The sequence below is a fragment of the Mirounga leonina genome, unplaced genomic scaffold (genome assembly GCF_011800145.1).
Source record: "Mirounga leonina isolate KUSES-001 unplaced genomic scaffold, KU_Mleo_1.0 Mir_53, whole genome shotgun sequence".
Lineage (NCBI taxonomy): Eukaryota > Metazoa > Chordata > Mammalia > Carnivora > Phocidae > Mirounga > Mirounga leonina.
Genome location: NW_023270807.1, coordinates 22,115,632 through 22,135,479, shown reverse-complemented (window position 1 = coordinate 22,135,479; position 19,848 = coordinate 22,115,632). Strand labels below are relative to the sequence as shown.

The 19,848-nt window shown below is 37.0% G+C and overlaps 1 protein-coding gene across 7 annotated transcripts in view; it reads left to right on the top strand.

The window, feature by feature from the left end:
- Positions 1-19,848, top strand: part of DST (dystonin) — a 364,537-nt gene that overhangs the window by 187,963 nt on the left and 156,726 nt on the right. For 5 of the 7 annotated variants that reach the window (XM_034991245.1, XM_034991240.1, XM_034991239.1 and 2 more), the window contains 21 exons: positions 317-436; positions 3,193-3,288; positions 3,378-3,505; positions 6,837-6,930; positions 7,237-7,391; positions 8,436-8,901; positions 8,990-9,118; positions 9,269-9,346; positions 9,439-9,600; positions 9,692-9,796; positions 12,181-12,276; positions 12,876-13,001; positions 13,625-13,777; positions 13,959-14,113; positions 14,333-14,459; positions 14,952-15,135; positions 16,012-16,169; positions 16,688-16,866; positions 17,396-17,534; positions 18,343-18,536; positions 19,667-19,829. In XM_034991245.1, the coding sequence (XP_034847136.1) occupies positions 317-436; positions 3,193-3,288; positions 3,378-3,505; positions 6,837-6,930; positions 7,237-7,391; positions 8,436-8,901; positions 8,990-9,118; positions 9,269-9,346; positions 9,439-9,600; positions 9,692-9,796; positions 12,181-12,276; positions 12,876-13,001; positions 13,625-13,777; positions 13,959-14,113; positions 14,333-14,459; positions 14,952-15,135; positions 16,012-16,169; positions 16,688-16,866; positions 17,396-17,534; positions 18,343-18,536; positions 19,667-19,829 (3,207 nt within the window). Of the gene's footprint in view, positions 1-316; positions 437-3,192; positions 3,289-3,377; positions 3,506-3,870; positions 6,720-6,836; positions 6,931-7,236; positions 7,392-8,435; positions 8,902-8,989; positions 9,119-9,268; positions 9,347-9,438; positions 9,601-9,691; positions 9,797-12,180; positions 12,277-12,875; positions 13,002-13,624; positions 13,778-13,958; positions 14,114-14,332; positions 14,460-14,951; positions 15,136-16,011; positions 16,170-16,687; positions 16,867-17,395; positions 17,535-18,342; positions 18,537-19,666; positions 19,830-19,848 lie in introns of those variants that run through there. The other 2 variants (XM_034991246.1, XM_034991244.1) reach the window with 2 other exon arrangements.

The window sequence follows — 19,848 nt, the reverse complement described above, 5'->3', positions numbered from 1 at the left end:
AAACACCCCAAAATGATCGCAGTGTTTTTTTCTGCTGCATTTGGATGCAGCCTCAGAAGCCTTCTTAACACAGTTCCCCAGGCAGCCACTATCTCTAGATCAGAAGTAGCACTCATTAGGCTACTCTTCATTGTCAAATGTTGCTAGCATGTTTTTAAAGCTGTTTATGTGGGACTGGGTGGAAAGTGAGAAGACATTGAGTTGGTTCTGACTGTCAGCTTAAAGACATAAATTCACAGAATGACCTCTAAGTTGTGTTAGATTTGAATGTTACTATCTGCAGATATGGATCTTTTCTGTCATTTTATTGTTTCAGGATGTTGAAGTCAAATGGATTGAATACCAGAATATGGTGAACTACCTCATTCAGTGGATTAGACACCATGTGACCACAATGTCTGAGAGAACATTTCCTAATAATCCTGTGGAATTAAAGGTCTGTGTCACTGTAGAAGTTATGAAGAATTGAGTTGATTATTAAACTTTTTAAAAAAAAATACTTTTATTTTACTTTATTTTATTTGTTTTTTGTTTTTTGTTTTTTTTAGAGAGAGAGAGAGAGCATGTGAGTGGGAGGGGGCAGAGGGAGAGAGAGAGAATCTTAAACAGACGCTGTGCTAAGCATGGAGTTGGACGCGGGGCTTGATCCCATGACCCTGAGATCATGACCTGAGCCAAAATCAGGAGTCAGATGCTTAACCAACTGAGCCACCCAGGCGCCCTGATTATTAAACTTCTAAATAATGTTATAATAATTCCAGAAGTTCAAGAAAAATTGCCCTTGGCAAGCCACTAGTAAATAAGCAATTTTTAAATTTATTCATCTCCTATTCAGAGAAAATGGAGGTAAATGTTAATAATTAAAACATAATAGCAACAACATCTTAGAGATTTATAGTCCCTTAGTTTTGAATTGTTGAGAGTGATAAGATATATTTTGAGAGACCCTGGGACTGACATTGCGGAAGTGTTTCTGGTGCATGGGGAATGCCTGGAGCCTACCAGATAGATGGCTGAGGCAGGGGGGTCTCTGGGAAGCTGGGACAAGTTTAACAGTGGTTGGGAATATGCCTGTGGTGGAATCCTGTTAAAAACTGCTTCAGGGGCGCCTGGGTGGCTCAGTTGGTTAAGCGACTGCCTTCATCTCAGGTCATGATCCTGGAGTCCCGGGATCGAGTCCCGCGTCTGGCTCCCTGCTCGGCAGGGAGTCTGCTTCTCCCTCTGACCCTCCTCCCTCTCATGCTCTCTGTCTCTCATTCTCTCTCTCTCAAATAAATAAATAAAATCTTTAAAAAAAAAAAACTGCTTCGGAGGCTTCATTTTGTATAGCAAGAGGTGTATACTCTATTTCACCATGGAATAAAAAATGTACACCTGACTTCCACTATAAATGAATTCATTAGTAAAACATTTGCTAGTACCTAAAAACAGGTCCACCTCTTTGAGGCAAAGACATTATAGAAATATAAAAGAATTCTAGATATGTGCACTTATTGAAGAATATCATCTCGTTTTGTATATTTGAACTTGTAATAACAAAGTCATCTGCTTTATTTCAAAAAACTGATAATGTGAATATTAACAACAAGTCTAATTCCTTGAATGATAGGCTTTTTTTTTTTTTGGACCAAACTGGAATTGCAAGAACTGTAATAACCCAGGGTGGGTCCTGCTAAAGTTATTCATTGTTGTTCATGCATCTGTACAGAATATTTGTGGAACAGTTTTTATTCACATTGCCATGGAGTTTGTCCTTGGCACGAAGTTCCTTGGCATGTGTCGATATGATGCTTTTTAAGTGTTCGAAAGTTGTTTGTGTGATGTCTCCCTATGTGAATGCAAACCTCTCCGGGGCCAGGAAGATTTCCTCCTTTGTTCACCCTAGCCGCCATGCATGGTGTGTAGCACAGAATGGCATTATATGCTTATTTTCTTTTTTTTTTAAAGATTTTATTTATTTATTTGAGAGAGAGAGAATGAGAGACAGAGAGCATGAGAGGGAGGAGGGTCAGAGGGAGAAGCAGACTCCCCGCGGAGCAGGAAGCCCGATGCGGGACTCGATCCTGGGACTCCAGGATCATGACCTGAGCCGAAGGCAGTCGCTTAACCAACTGAGCCACCCAGGCACCCCTATATGCTTATTTTCTAATGGACGTCCTGAAACATCGCATTTTGAGTTCAAAACAGTTTTCAGATTTCAAGTTCAGCTTATTTCCAGATGGATTCTTATTGTCCAGACACTTGGGTAAATTTGTACTGGCTTCTGATGAATGCAAATTTTTAAAGTCTTGGAAGAAGTTTGAGGACTAGACAGATTACTTGCTGGTGCCTAGGATAGCACATAATACACGGAAGAAAACATCATGGGGAATGCCAATAATTTCATTAGCCAGCAAAACGTTGAATGGAATCCTTCAGAATATGTGGCTGCCTGAGGCTTTACAGGGAATTTTTTTAAAAAACAGCATGAATTAAAATGAGATAATTAGTGTGTACTTAATAAATGTGGATATGTTTTATCTACATAATTTTATGAAGGTCCTTTTAATATAATAAGTTATTTAAGAGATTTTCAAAGTAGTATCTACAAACCAGATAATTTAATTATATGGTTGAAACTTCTATAATAATAGCAGCAGTCAATAGCATCTATATTTGTTTATTAAAATATCTGTTTAACTTGGCCAATGGGACATTGAAACCAACGTTTAGCTATGTGATAAGAATTCTGTGTGATAGAATTCTATTTTCAAGGATAGATCCATGATACAGAAGAGAACACTTTTTTCCTTTATAGGAATTGCATCAGATTATTTTTCCGAAAACTCAAAGCTAAAGTGCAACGTTTGGAAGGTGCATCTTTTAAAGGATATGTTTTCTTGTTTGTATGTTGGGAGAGATTTTTAGTAGAGCCCTACTAAACACTGCCATGGTTTATTATTATCCAGATCCCTGTACGGCATATGTTGAATCATGGCTCACATCAGTAATTACACCCTTGTCAAATCTTGCATACTGTAACCTAGTCACTGACTAGCTGGGAATCAGTATTGTCCTTGAGTGTCAGTTTTATAAAGGAATCCCACTGAATGCATATGACACAGTAAATAGCATTTGAAGTGGTAACGTTACGTGGTAATGAAAATAGGTCTTTGAAGTTTGGGCCTTCATTTATTTTCCCTTTCATTTTAGGCACTTTATAATCAGTACTTACAGTTTAAAGAAACAGAAATTCCACCAAAGGAGACAGAAAAATCAAAAATTAAACGCCTATATAAGTTACTAGAGGTAAGCAGAAATTTCCTTTGTATTGTCAAGCATAATCCTTATTTTTTTTTATATCCTTGCTTCATATTAAATTTTTTTGTTTTCTCAAGATTTGGATAGAATTTGGACGTATCAAACTACTGCAAGGTTATCATCCAAATGACATAGAGAAAGAGTGGGGAAAACTCATTATTGCCATGCTCGAGAGGGAGAAGGCACTTCGCCCAGAAGTAGAAAGGTAGGCTGGAGGTGTTTTCTGCTGTGGATATCAGGCTGGGTGTGGGGAGGTGACTCCTTGTTCTCATGGAAGGAACTTGAGTTTTGGAGCCAGGCAGACCTTGGACCAACATTTATATTTTTCTTGTCCTAGGCTGTGTGACCTTGGATAAGTCACTTAGTCTTTCTGATTCTTCATTTTCTTTTTTTTTTTTTTTTTAAAGATTTTATTTATTTATTTGACAGAGAGAGACACAGCGAGAAAGGGAACACGAGCAGGTGGAGTGGGAGAGGGAGAAGCAGGCTCCCCGCGGAGCAGGGAGCCCGATGTGGGGCTCGATCCCAGGACCCTGGGATCATGACCTGAGCTGAAGGCAGCCGCTTAACGACTGAGCCACCCAGGCGCCCCTGATTCTTCATTTTCTTATCTAGAAACTCTTCCAAGAGATTTGAGGAGTAATCAGTGAAGTAATGTTTAAATAGGGACCTGATAGGCTGGGTTGGTATGCGAAGTCTCATCTAATAATCTAAATTACCTGTGAGAATTTCCCATGCTGGCTTCTAAATCATCAGGGCCTGGATCCAGAAGCTGATATGTAGGTCAACAGTTAACTTATTTTGTTTCTTGCTGTATTTTTGCTATGGCCCTCTTTCCATGGGGCAATGGAAACAAGAGTCTAGTCTGTCTCCACTTAGAGGGCAGTGAAGTGGCATCTAGAAAACACTCAGGAAATGGTTCAAATTCCGACTTCTACAAATGCATTTATTCCATGAAATCATCACTGACTCTATCATTCTCTCTCCCACTACACCCAGTTGCCTGGGAAAGCACTGCTTAGTCGTTAGGAGACATTCGTTGAATGGATTTGTCTCCATTACAGTACTTACCTCACAGCCTGACTTTGGCACTTGGGAAGGGAATTGTGATCTCTGTTCCTCATGAGCTGTGAGCTCCCTAGGAGCTGGGCCTCCCACGACAAGGCCTGTGTGTTCAGGAGTGCCTCTCTGGCCGCCTCACTCACACCGTCCTTGCTCTCTGTGGTGTAGCCACACTGACTGTCTCTCAGGAGCCCTGATGTGCCAAGGTCCCGCCCTCCTCCATACACAGGATCTGTGCACCATCTGTTCCTTTGGCAGGGAAGTCTCCTTCACCCTCCCTGTCTCTCTTCACTCCTGATGAATCTCAGATCGCGGCTCCAGTGTTACTTCCTCAAGAAACTTCCTGTGGTCTCCCAGCCTGGTTCAGATGTCTTGGTTATAACTCGCCTATTTACATGTCTTGTTCCTTCATATCTCAGTTGTAATTTTATATGTATTTCTGTGATCGTTTGATTAAGGGCTGCCTGTTCACAGTTACGAGTTCCAAGAAGGTGGAGACAGACTTGTTTTTTCTGTCTTTCGTGTTGCCAGTGCTCAGTGCAGTGCCTGCGACACACAGAGGCACTTGGTATACTCGTGTTCTTTGTGCCCCACACGTGACTTTCCACACTGTTGAAATAGGAAATAGTGCATTGAAGATGGGAGAGCAAGTCTTAACTTGTCAGTCGTTTATTAATTACTGATTATATTCCTGTTAAAGTGTAATATTCTATCTGCATAACTGGATTTAGATCCAAAATGAGCTTGAAATAGCCAGGATGGACCTTTTTTGGAGGAGATAATTTTGGGTGATTAAAATTACATGCTAAGCTAATCATGAGAAGTAATGGAAAAGTATGTCTGAGAAAGGATAGGGAGTAGAATTTTATTTGTCAGAATAGTAGCTGGATTTTAATGGAGTGGTCAAGAGTTCAAGGTCCAGGAGCTAGTCAATCCTGGATTAGATTTTTAGCTCAACTTGCAAGTCATGTAATCTTCGACAAGTTCGTGACCTCCCTCAGCCTCAGTTTCCTCATTTGTAAACAGACTGTAATAGTACCTACCACTCTTGCTGGTTGAGTATGAGATGAGGTCATGCATGTAAAATGATCAGTTTATTTCCTGGCACATAATAATTGCTTAGTAAGTGCTAGTGCTGCTGTTATTATTTCATGCTTCTCTGGTTACTAACTGTATTTTACAGGATACTCTCAAATTTCCCCTTTCCTGCCATCTGAAAAGAAAAATATCTACCTTTCGAGTGGAGAAGCCATAGTTTGGCTCTGTAGTTTTGGGAGTATGAAAATGTTCTACAAGCTTGGTTGGATAAATGCCTTCATTTTTCTTGATGCAACAAGCTTTTTGGCAGTAACGGTTAATTGCAAATAATAACTATGTGGCATGGGAATGTATAAAAGATAAATGAGAAAGAACCAATGTTCTTTTGCCATGTAATAACCTATCAAAAGGAAAAACAAGCACAGACAAGTTGAATTTGCAAGCTTTGCACTGATATTCTACTTAGCACTTCGGCTTTTAAAAAATATAAAGTGACTATAGTAAGATTAGGGGTAACATTCCTGAGAACATGTCATATAAAGAAAGGCCAATGGCTGCTTTTCCAGTTAACTTAACCTGATAAATGACACGGCGGTTAAAATGGAAATGAACTTTGTTTCTCATGAAACTTGTTTGTTTATAGGTGCTTCTAAGTACCAGTTTTTAGCCTTGTGTTACTCAGGACAGACCTGGCCCTTTACAAAAGTCAGGCTGTGATTGAATATTTGTGTTTTTAAGCTGATGATTGGTATTGCCTCAACAGCCTTTACTAATTGTACCTGGGCTTCAGGGAGGCATCTGAGTTGTTTTTTGGGTGGCTGCAATGGGATGACTCTTGATGAAAATATTTGGCAAATCTTTTCCAGTGACGCCCTGATCAGCCTGCCTTGTCTGTACTTGTAGAGGTTTAATGCGGGCTACAAAAGGCAAACCTCAGCTAGCAAACGCATGGCTTTAGGCGAGATTCTTTTGAATGGTTATCAGCATATTATTTGCTGCGTGTTAAGTATGCAGGTTGGAGCATATTTAAGGAGCCATTAGGGCTGTGACATTTAGCTGCCGCTTTTCACCGTTAGAAGTAAAGCTTTTAGCAGACCTACTTTTTCGTCTGCTTGGAATGGTCAAAGAAGGAACATCATTTCAGGACTAAAAATGCACAGTAGTAGTTACAGCTACCGAAGCAGCGATTCTGTGTTTAGTAACACTACTAGCACCCAGACCAGTCTGGATTCAAATGAAAACTTTCTCTCAGTTAATTGTGGTCCAACGCTGATCAGCTCCTGCATTAGCTTCGGCAATGAGTCCCTTGATGGACACAGGTATTGAGTCCTTGTTGTAGGATTGTTTTACTTTTTGGGGGGGAGGCATTTTTCAGGGGTGGTAAATTCTGTGACTTCAAAGGGAGAGGCTTTCATTTATTCTGTCTCTTCTTTTAGGTTGGAAATGTTGCAGCAGATTGCCCACCGAGTTCAAAGGGACAGTGTCATCTGTGAAGACAAACTGATACTTGCCCGAAATGCTCTCCAGTCTGTAAGTTAATTTTAGGAGCCATTGGGATTGTGGTGGAGGGGTCTGTACCTTTGGATGAACTAAAACTTTTGTATAACATTTGGTTGATTGTTGGTATTGTCTTCTACTGATACTTAAAGCTCGTTAAAGATTATGATCACTGTTTGCTCTCTTGAACAGTGCGCAAAGAGAAAACATATTTTTGAACCAAAAGGGAAAACAGAGAAGACCCAAGTAGCTTTGCAGTCCAGTATTTTGAGTTTTATATTTGAGGCTAGTTTTGAAACTTGTTTCTTGGAATTAATGTTGAGTTCTTTTAAAACACAGGATTCTAAAAGATTAGAATCAGGAGTGCAGTTTCAGAATGAAGCAGAAATTGCCGGGTATATACTTGAATGTGAGAACCTTTTACGCCAGCATGTAATTGATGTACAGATTCTCATTGATGGAAAATACTACCAGGCAGATCAGTTGGTACAGAGGTAAGATTCCTGCTTATTCATATTCTGTCCTTCTAGGGAATTGCTTCATGGACACTTGTGATGGGAATGTAGAGTGTGGCAGTTTTATGAAATGTATTTCTTATGCTCTTTTCTGTTGAAAATGTGTATCACCTTAATTCTGATATATTTTGATATGTTAAATAGGTATTTTTTCTTCGAAGATAAGTAATAGGAAAAATATTTTATAGTACATACAATATTTAATAATGTAGTAACTAACATACTTCAAGTTAAAATACTTGTATGACATTTGAAAAAGGGAAAATATAAGGAAAGTATCCTTTATAACTCAATTTTTAAGTATTTTATTTATCCTATCATGGAAGTGTTTATAACAAAATGTTGGAAAAAAATATATGACTTCTATCTCTGAGAAGTGGGTTTGGGGGTAGGGATGGAACCTTTACAGGTTGTAGACTATATATATTATAAAAATATATATGAGATATATAAAGCAAAAATTGTAAATGATGCTTTGATGTAATAATTTCACTTTTAGGAATTTATAATTTTAAATATAGAAAATATATAAATAAATATAGGAAAAAGCTTTTTGTTCATGTCAGAGATATTTTATAATACCAAAATTTGGAAATATCCTACATGTCAAACAATAGGATAATGATCACATTATAGTGTAGTAATTATGTTCATTATAAGTGGTAGTTATAAAGACTTTTGATAGTCTGGAAAGTGCTTAAAGTACAAAGTTCAGTGAAAAGAATTGTGATGCAAAATTTTATTAATATGATTATAGTGACTTTTTTTAGTAGACTACTTTTTTGAACAGTTCAGGTTTACATAAAAATTGATAGGAAAATACAGAGTTCCCATATGCCCCCTTTTAGCCCCCTTCCCCAATTACCAACAATCTTGCATTAGTATGATCCATTTGTTACCACTGTTGAGCCAATATTGATACATTACTGTTAACTAACTAATGTCCATAGTTGGCATTAAGGTTCGCTCTTTGTGGAAAATGCCTTTTATATTATAGTTTATTCCTTTTGATTTTCTTTTCAGGGTTGCAAAGCTGCGTGATGAAATTATGGCCTTAAGGAATGAATGTTCCTCCGTGTACAGCAAAGGACGCATGCTGACAGCAGAACAGACGAAACTCATGATATCAGGAATTACTCAAAGTTTAAACTCAGGATTTGCACAGACCTTAAACCCCAGTCTGAACTCAGGGCTGACCCAGGGTTTAACGCCTTCCCTGACCCCTTCTAGTGTGACCTCAGGCCTGTCATCAGGTCTGACTTCCCGCCTGACTCCATCTGTCACTCCGTCTTATACACCTGGTTTCCCATCAGGGGGATTAGTTCCAAGTTTCAGTTCAGGAGTAGAGACTAATTCATTGCAAACTCTGAAGTTGATGCAGATCCGAAAGCCCCTTTTGAAGTCTTCTTTGCTGGATCAGAATTTAACAGAAGAGGAAATTAACATGAAATTTGTTCAGGATCTTTTGAATTGGGTTGATGAGATGCAGGTAAAAGAATGTTTATTCTTCCTGAAAGTTTCAGTCTTTATTGCTGTTAGTTTGTTTTTTTTTAACTCTAGTAACTTTCTGTTTAAAGGTGCAGCTGGACCGCACTGAGTGGGGATCAGATTTGCCAAGTGTTGAAAGCCATTTAGAAAATCATAAAAATGTTCACCGAGCTATTGAAGAATTTGAATCTAGCCTTAAAGAAGCTAAAATCAGTGAGGTATATGAATTTAAAATCTGTATGTATTTCATTTTAGCTTGCTGTTGTTTTGCTCTTTTTAAATAAAGACTCTGTAACAATAATAGATGGAGTATGAGTCAGAACTCCTTAAAATCCCTAACCTCGATGTCTTTTTATCCCATATTATAGATTCAAATGACAGCACCTCTGAAATTAACTTATGCCGAAAAGTTACACCGATTAGAGAGTCAGTATGCAAAACTCTTGGTAAGGTTTTTTTTTTTTTTAACTTTTATTAGAAATTTCCCTTATCTCTATATGGTCAAGACATGGTTCTTATAATGATTTTTCTTACAAAGAATACATCCCGGAATCAGGAACGGAACCTTGATACACTCCATAATTTTGTAACTCGTGCAACTAATGAACTTATTTGGTTGAATGAAAAAGAAGAGGAGGAAGTCGCTTATGACTGGAGTGAAAGAAATACCAGCATAGCTCGGAAAAAAGATTACCACGCTGTATGTACAGCCTTTGTCCTTGAATGCCAAAGTCGCGTCTCAGGTTTAGGTCTATTTCCTAACCTTGCTGCTTCATTCTTTCTTACATTAGGAATTAATGAGAGAACTAGATCAAAAGGAAGAAAATATTAAGTCAGTTCAGGAAATTGCAGAGCAGCTACTTTTGGAAAATCATCCAGCCCGACTGACAATCGAGGTAAGTCAGAAAGTGTAACTGTCGGGGCGCCTGAGTGGCTCAGTCAGTTAAGCGGCTGCCTTCGGCTCAGGTCATAATCCCAGAGTCCTGGGATTGAGCCCCACGTCGGGTTCCTTCCTCAGCGGGGAGCCTGCCTCTTCCTCTCCCTCTGCCTGCCACTCCCCCTGCTTGTGCTCTCCCTCTCTCTATCTCTATCAAATAAATAAATAAAATCTTTAAAAAAAACAAAAACAACAACAACAACAAAAAAGAAAGTGTAACTGTCATGGTTGAATATTGACAGGTGATGATTACTCTTCAGATTCTTTTATTGCTGATAAATTGAAAAATACAAACAAACTTTTATTACAGCATGGCTCAAAAGTAATGTTTCTGACAAATCATTGTGATTCTTACCTTTAACTCTCTTGCTTTCTCTAAGTGTGTCACCCAGCCATCACTTCAATAAAGGTACCTTTGTCAACTACCATGGCTGAAGAGATGTATTACAGTAAATATGAAGGATCTTGACTTCACAAATTTTAATTTACTCATTTTTTCCTGACTGTGATATTGTGCAAGTGACGTAACCTACTTGCCTCCCTCACCTGTCCAAAATGGAGGCGATCCTTCTAACCCATAGAGCTGTGTTAAGAATGAGATGAATAACATACTCTTACTTAGTACAGTTCTTGGTACATATATTCCCAGGAAGTATTTCTTATTATTACTTAATAATTTTATTTATGGCTGGTTTTGCAAGGTGTACTGAAACAACAACCTGGCCAAACCTCATGGCAAAGTGCATACATTTCGAATCCAGAAGTGGAGAATTGGTGTGGATTTATCAGGTTTCCCATGCGGTAGTGGTAGTCTGTTTACTCTTTAGTCCTATTATATACTAGTTAGAGTTAGTGACTTTCTAAACATAAAGGGGCTTATATAGGAGCGAGAGGAGCATCAAACATGGAGAAACATGGTAGATTGCCAGAGGGAACAAAGGGAGCTGTGCTTAAAATGTGACATGCTTCAAACTCTCACAGTTGAGGAGAGGCATCTGATAGTCTTTGTTCACTGAAACTGTCACAGTACAAAAAAAAAAAAAAAAGAAAAAGAAATTGGCACAGTACAAAAGATGAGTAAAATTCTAGACCGCAGTAGGGTTTTGGGAGTGTTGTATTTGACCTTCTTCATATAAAAATGTAATCTTGCATGCCTATTGAAATGCCATATAGGAAGTTAAAGACACAGAAGAGTAGGGGGAACAGTAGGGAAAGCAAATTAGAATACTGAAGGGTCTGGATACTCTTGTATGATGATACACTAAAAATAGAGTATTCTTCAAGGTGGAGATGAAAACTGTTAGGGAATGTGATTCTCTAACAGGCTAAGAATTTTAATGGGACTGGGTAATGTGAATGTGAACCTGATTTCTTTTATGTAGAGATGTTAATCTAATTAACTAAAAGTTTCTTGAGGGATAAAATTAAGCGTGAGTCATCTTTATGATTCCATTGGCCTATCCAGTGTCTTGTGGGTACGTGGGTAATATTTAGTTAATTATCAACACTATTTCATATGTTCTATGAAAAAAGAAACTAATAATCTAACAACGCACAATGATATGTCTTTTATAGCCAATTTGCTGGAAGTAGCTTAATTTGAGGGCACAGTTAATAAGACCATGATATGTTGCCAGATTTCCAGTGCTGCATTGTAAATTCCATTCAGAAAGCCTGCCTGAGCAGGAGCTCTGCAGCAGTGAGTTTTTCCGAAAGGGGAAGAATGACAGGCTTACTTGTGATAGTCATTAAAGCATCTAGATCGCCCTCTTCTGGAAGTCAGTGAATTGCATCTTAAATATAAAAGCGTGTTTTTATGTTTTCTTTAGAAAGTAGATGTTCTTTGTGTTATGTTTTTGCTCTCATGAGAGATTTACTTTGTATTAAAAATTCAAGTAAAAATATTTTAAACAAAAATTCTTAGTATTATGATAATAACAGTTCCAGAATTACAGTGATAAGGGATTGCACTCTCTCTTCTCCTCTCTCCCCAAACCTTCCCCTGGCAAAAACCAACATGTAAGTCATCCCCCTCCCCCCAAGAATTTCTAGTTTTGTTTCTAGTTTTAGAAACAAAAATGAAGAGGAAACTACAGAACCATTTATTTCGGTCTGTATTTTTACATTTTTATTTTTATTTGTAATTTATATTTAAATTTTTAGGACTGGCTTTGTGCCAGTAAGGACTCTTACATCAGAGGGGCATTTCACTACCCCAATTTCACGTCTTACTCTGTTACATCGTCTGTTTTGACAGCAGAGTTTTTAAGCCTTTAAAAGCTTTGCTGTGTATGTACATCCTCACTCTTCAGCTGGTTAGAGTGGCTGTGTTTAATCTTGAAGGCCTACCGAGCGGCGATGCAGACGCAGTGGAGCTGGGTCCTACAGCTGTGCGAGTGTGTGGAGCAGCGCATAAAGGAAAACACCGCCTATTTCGAGGTGCGTGAATGGAATCGCGTCAGGTGCTGGTATTGTGAGTGTGCCTACTTACAGAAGGCATCGTCATGTTTAGTAAGGACGTGTATGCAAAGTGCGGGGGAAATAAACTGAAATATTTTCTTCATAGGATATATGGGACATGGGCCCTCTAGGATCGATTGAAGCAATCTATTCAGGAGGAAATCCTTTAGAAACCTTTAACAATGTCAGAAAAATCTTGATTTTGTAAATGTCTTTTATAAAGAAACGTTTCATTACAGAGAGCTCTTTTTTTATTTTTCAGAAGTTTTAAAATATTCTTGTAATTTCTCTCCTATTTAAAAATTATTCAGACCCTCAAGTAAAACAGAACTTCGGCCAAAATATTATAGGGCCAAAACACAATATAAATACAAACTTTAGGCACTTAGTGTTTACTGATAATCATCCAAATTCAAGAGTTGTTTGGGTAAAGGAGTGATGTGACTATTAAGTGGTCTTGTGATTTTATTCTCTTCTCACTTACAAGGGATCCCCAGGGCTCTGGTGCTCCGACTTGACAACTCTCTGCTTTACTGGCATTTGATATACTCTAACTGCCAGTTTTCATCTTTTTATAGTTTTTCAATGATGCCAAAGAAGCTACTGATTACTTAAGGAATCTAAAGGATGCCATTCAGCGGAAGTACAGCTGTGATCGATCAAGCAGCATTCACAAGCTGGAAGACCTTGTTCAGGAGTCAATGGTAGTAGTACAGAAACCTGTGCATTTCATCAGCCATGTATAATCAGGATTAGATTAGTAGTTCATCATAGTTTTATTTGTACAGAACTTTATATTTTATTGGTATTCTTGATATATCCATCTCATTCGATCAAGCATTCAGTTTTAGTATTTTTTGGTAACAAGTACAACAAAAGTGTTTTTTATGTGATTGCCTCAATATTTTAAATAAGTGTTTTGAGAGTGATAGGTGTGTGTGTGTGTGTGTGTGTGTGTGTGTTTAGTCACTCACTTCCCAAATAACTGTAAGCACTTTTTATATCCTAGACATTCTTTTAAGTACTGGAGATAGAGCAGTGAGGAAAACAGACAAGAATCCTTACCCTCCTGGTGCTTACACGCTAATGGGGGGAGCAGAAAATAAACATGATAAATAAGTAAAATATGTAGTATAGTGGTAAATGCTAAAGAGGAAAACAAACAAAACAAGGGAGGAGAGATGCAAGAGGTGGTGGAGGGGGATTGAATGTTTAGACTAGGCGGTCAGGGGAGACTTTTGTGATGAAATTTTATTTGTGTAAAGCCCTAAAAGAAGAGAGAGCACAAGTCTTTTACTTTTTAAAATCTGTCTTATTTATTTCTTAGGAAGAGAAAGAAGAACTTTTGCAGTATAAAAGCACAGTAGCAAGCCTGATGGGGAGAGCAAAAACAATAATTCAGCTGAAGCCAAGGAATCCTGACTGTCCACTCAAAACTTCTATTCCGATCAAAGCTATCTGTGACTACAGACAAATTGAGGTATTCTAGAAATAGACCAGTTTCTGGCATTATTCTTATCTTTTAAAAATGAGGTCATATTGCTGACCAGTGGTAAAGTTTTGTATCTCAAAAAAATAAAACAAAATCCCAAGATTGGGTATGGTAAAGGATTAGTCAACAGTGATCTCATTTGGTTATTCTTTTCTTCGTTTAAAACCAGATAACCATTTACAAAGACGATGAATGTGTTTTGGCCAACAACTCTCATCGTGCTAAATGGAAGGTCATTAGCCCTACTGGGAATGAGGCTATGGTCCCATCTGTGTGCTTCACAGTTCCTCCACCAAACAAAGAAGCGGTAGACTTTGCAAACAGGTTTGTATGCATTCGCTGAACACACAGAGCTGAGTTTGGAGGCTCTCTGAAGGTTAAAGAAACAATCTGTACTTTGTCAAGGCCCATAGGATCAGAAGGATCTAGAACTAGTAAACATGGGATAGTTTACAAACAGGAAGAAAAATTATAGCATGTTTTCAGAGGAGTAAAAAGGCTTAATCAAGTGTTCGGTTTGTTTGCTTTTTTCATGTATTTCAGAATTGAGCAACAGTATCAGAATGTCCTGACTCTTTGGCATGAGTCTCACATAAACATGAAGAGTGTCGTGTCCTGGCATTATCTCATCAATGAAATTGACAGAATTCGAGCTAGCAGTGTGGCTTCAGTAAGTATGAATCTACACATCAGCCTAATCTGTCCAAAAATGTGGGGCACACTGTCATGAGGGGTGGAGTTTGTATTTGTTCCAGAATGGGATGGAGTCCAGCAGATCCATGCTAATATTCATCCATTTAATAAATATAATAATAAATAGACCTGCTACATACAAGGCACTTTCCAAGAATGGGGGAAATCTGGAGATCACGTATTTCATTCAGTGCTTATTACATGTTGGTAAGGAGACAGGATATAGTGTTTGGACTTATAGGGACGGATATAGTTTGATTTCATTTTTTGATGTTTTATAGCCTGTTTTTCCTTATCTGTTAAAACTTGTAATTGTTAATAAAAAATAACAATTTCAAATGGTTCTTCTATTTATGACTATTAATATGAACTGACATACACCAGAAGACCCTAACTTAAGATCTGTCCCATTTACATTTAGCTGTTAGTACTAAATCACTTGCTTACATGGATCATTGGTCTTCTTTAGATAAAGACAATGTTACCTGGTGAACATCAGCAAGTTCTGAGTAACCTACAATCTCGTTTTGAAGATTTCCTGGAAGATAGCCAGGAATCCCAAATATTTTCGGGCTCAGATATAACACAATTGGAGAAGGAGGTTAATGTATGTAAGCAGTATTATCAAGAACTTCTTAAATCAGCAGAAAGAGGTAAAGCATGGGAATCCTTGTATTTTTTTCCCCATAGGTGTTTAGTCTAGGCTCTTTTCTGCTCAGTGGGAGTCAGTCTTCTGTATGTTATGTCACTCAGCCTATGATAGGTGAACACAGGTGCTAGAACATTAAAAGCATTTGTGAGGTAGGAAGCTGCAAGGAGGGATTCATTTATTTCTAAATAATCAGTTAATAAAAAGATGCCATCCAAGTAACGTGATAAGCATTGAATTCTTAACACATCTACTTTTCAGCATTTTCACTGTTTTGTGATGTAATGTTCAGAATGATCTTTTAGTTTTTGAAAAGATTCAGTTATTTTTCCATGTACCAAACCTGGATTTTTTTTTTTAATACTTGATTTTTTTAGAGCAGTTTTAGATTCATAGCAAAATTGAGAGGAAGGTACAGAGATTTCCCATGACCAAACCTGGATTTTATACAGAGGTTAAAGGAGAAGATTTTGTCTAGTTAACTTTTGTTAAATATAAAGTTTCTTCTGCACACTTTTGATATTACTTAGAGACAAAAAATATCATTAGTAATCTATTTAAAAAAATTTTAAACATTAACAAATGCTTTACCTACCTCTCCTTTTTAAGGATTTTTTTTTTATTTTAAAGATTAATCTGTAGCCATGTAATTTACATTTTTGTGAACATAAAACCACATAATATATTACTTTCCTTGGACATCATAAATCAGAATTTGGCACTTAGAATAGCACTAGGGAAATTTTATTAATCGTTCATAAATTGTAAGGTCGACTATTTTAAGGTTCATGTCTTTAGGGTGAGATTGTCCTTAGTTTGACCAGCGCATCCAGAAGACAGAAAACAAAGTGTTTTCTAAACATTATATTTACTTTCACAGAAGAGCAAGAGGAATCCGTGTATAATCTCTACATCTCTGAAGTTCGAAACATTAGACTTCGGTTAGAGAGTTGTGAAGATCGGTTGATTAGACAGATTCGCACTCCACTGGAAAGAGATGATTTGCATGAAAGTGTGTTCAGAATCACGGAGCAGGAGGTGAGATTTGTAAAAGTGTTGGGACAGAATTAACTGAAGGTAAATTACTGTCTCAGTGACCTTCATAGTTAAATCCAGTCACTTCCCATGTGCTCAGCTTTGCCCACTGGGCACTTTGTGAGTTCTGATTATGTATTTATTGCTTATCATGAACTAGAATTCTATAATTCAGTTCTACCTTTGACTCAGGTAAACGCAGAAACGTGCACCCTTTCACCCACTATGATGGAGACTCTTGGGGTTTCTCATAGTGAAAGCCATTACATGTTTGTTGATCACCTGCTGAATGCAGAAACACTAAGTTAGATGGTTGTGCCCGAGGAAATGGGCAGTAAAGGAATTACTGATTATAAAACTTGAATGCCGTGGCTTAGTTTCCTTGATAAAGAAAAAGTAAAGAATATATAGCTTTTTAAGTCAGTGATTATAATGTAGATAGTGTGTTTTTAAACTGTTCTAAGAAAGATGCCCCATCTAGAGTGATAGCCTAATACCTATGTTTATTCTCTATTTTATAGAAACTAAAGAAAGAACTGGAGCGACTTAAAGAGGATTTGGGAACAATCACAAATAAATGTGAAGAATTTTTCAGTCAAGCAGGAACCTCTGCATCAGTTCCCACCTTACGATCTGAGCTCGGTGTGGTCATTCAGAACATGAACCAAGTCTATTCTATGTCTTCTACTTACATAGAGAAGTATGTAACCTCTGTCGTAGTATAAATTTGCTTCATACAGCTGTCATATTTATGTGTATATATAAATATATATATGCTGTTTGTTTAAAACATTCATTTTTATGAATGTAAATATTTCCTTTTTTGTCTTAATAACAATTATATTAATTATTTCCATGGAATTATTATACTTTATATTGAAAGGAAATGGGCATCAGAGATTAGGGCATATGTATGATCTTCCCACATTTTGCCTGTGGGTTTTAGTCCCTCAGCTGTTGTAGCCTGGAGGATTGGTCTAAATAAGGGTTGAAAGAAGACCAGCTTACCCTGGAATCCCTTGCAGAATCCCATCTGCGGGGCAGGCCGTGGATTGGAGCACATACCCTCCATTGAGAAGAGTTAGCTGGATGTTAATCTCGTAGTAAATCTGTCCATGTTCCAAGACGAAGAACATGCTCTATCATGCATTGTAATGGTGCTTCAGGACTGTGTTATTGGAAGATAAACATTTACTAATAGGAGGCTATTGTTGTATTCTCTTTTTTAGACTGAAAACTGTTAATTTGGTGTTAAAAAACACTCAGGCAGCAGAAGCCCTTGTAAAACTCTATGAAACTAAACTGTGTGAAGAAGAAGCAGTTATAGCTGACAAGAATAATATTGAGAATCTCATAAGTACTTTAAAGGTATGTACCTTCCTATGGCTATATGCTAAGATCATACTCTAAAAGTATTTTTCTAGCACCTAGATTCAAACATCAACTAGTAAATAACTTAATTTGAATACATTTATATTCATTTCATATCTCTACGTAACCATAGCATAGTGTAAATAAGTCATTTCTAGTTTCAGGAGAGTTCTTCTCATTTGAAATTTGCATCTCTTTGTGGTAATAGCTTTTTATAATCAATTCATGTCAGCAAAAGCAGTTGAAGCTAAAAATTAAATTATTTTTAATGGATTCTCTTGCTGAAAGAGGTAGGTAGTTTAAGATATCAAGGAGGTAAGTACAGGAGTTAATTCAGGAAAGGAAAAAGACTGGTAGTTGTATTCATCTCTTGATATTTCCACGCGTAAAGCATTGAGTATGAAATTATTGCAAAGTAGTTGTGAAAAATTATCTCATTGATTTTTAATGCATGTATTCATTTTTAAACAATGAGATTAGTAGGTGTTTAAGAAACAGGCAATGAAAAAGACTTACAGAGGTAGCAAACTTGCTTGTGGAATATATTTTGTTTTATTGATATGCAAATTCTATTAGGCTGAACTTTATAAAACTGTTTTTTTTAGATCAAAGTGCAGTCTAATATTGACAATTTCATATGGCTCAGCCTAATATATCATTTTTGTATATGGAAGATAGTCTTTCCTTTATCTGATTATATATCAGTCATTTCTAAATAATTTGTAAAATGAGGTAAATAAATAATGTGTTTACATAGTGAGTGGTTGACACATTTTTATAACTTTCACCAATTAATGTATTTTAGCAATGGAGATCTGAAGTAGATGAAAAGAGAGAGGTATTCCATGCATTAGAGGATGAGTTGCAAAAAGCTAAAGCCATCAGTGATGAAATGTTTAAAACATATAAAGAACGGGACCTTGATTTTGACTGGCACAAAGAAAAAGCAGATCAATTAGTTGAAAGGTGGCAAAATATTCATGTTCAGATTGATAACAGGTTAGTATCCTTTTTCAGTTTCGGCACAGGTTTAATCTTTATCCTTATATTCTAGGTAAAATCTAAAGTTAATAGGTTTTTTAAAAACTTCCATAATACAGTTAATTTCGTATAGTTACCTTCCATATATAGTTAATTGTGCTAATTGCAAGAGCTTGACCTAATTATATTGCTTTCAGATATGGTGGACATGACAGTTAACTTCAAAATAAATATTTTCAACTCTATGTTGTTAAAACTGTTGATGTAGTCTGGCGTTTGTATAGTAAATCTACTTGCCTTTTCTAAAGGAAATTATGACCAACTTATAATATTCAGCTAACCAGGATTTAATAAGAGCAGTGTTTGAGAAGGCTATATGGAGCAATCTGTGCTAGACCTAAGAAGTGTGAAGCAACTGAAATGACCTGATGTTCATTTTAATTGAGGATACAAGAAAGTTGAAATCATTCACCCACTGATCGAAATAGAAAAGTAAAAGGAAATGGGATGTTTTTAGGGCTCATCTTAAAGGAGATAGAATAGTGTCCTTTCTCATTCATTTTAATGTTTATATTAATGCAAATAAAATGCTTTTATAACAGAGTGCCATTCTTGAAAAGTAAAATTATGTTCAAATATATGTTATTAAATCTCTCTAAAATATGTGTTATATAGGTTTAATGTAGTGGCTTTAAAATCACAGAAACTGAGGTATTTTATTTAATCACAGTTCCAGGAAGTACTGTCTGAGTCCACATTGGACCCTCTGTTGAACTACGTTGTCATTATTACAAAAGTGCACTGCCATTTGATGCAAGCTTTGGGTATTTAAGACATGCTGATTGATCATAATTATGGTTAAGTTTCCAATTTTCCTGATTTTTATTGTTAGTCAGTTAGGCCTGGAGCTAGAATAAGCAGTATCACTAAGTTACACAAGTCCAGGAGCAGAATATTTATATTCAGTCTCAGCCAGTATGGAGTGCCCTTGGAGATAGGCCTCAGGGTGCCTTAGCCTAGAATTCTTTCCACATACCCCTGTTACACCGAGTGCATTGAAGTAGGGTTATTTCGTCTCCTTTCTATAGCTTCCACCCTCTTGATGGATACTGTTAGAAACTATGACTCTCTTGTTTTTATTTTCTTAGGTTACGGGACTTAGAAGGCATTGGCAAATCATTGAAATACTACAGAGATACTTATCACCCTTTAGATGATTGGATTCAGCAAGTTGAAACGACCCAGAGAAAGATTCAGGAAAATCAGCCTGAAAATAGTAAAACTCTAGCCACACAGTTGAATCAGCAGAAGGTATGTAGAAAGTTTCTTT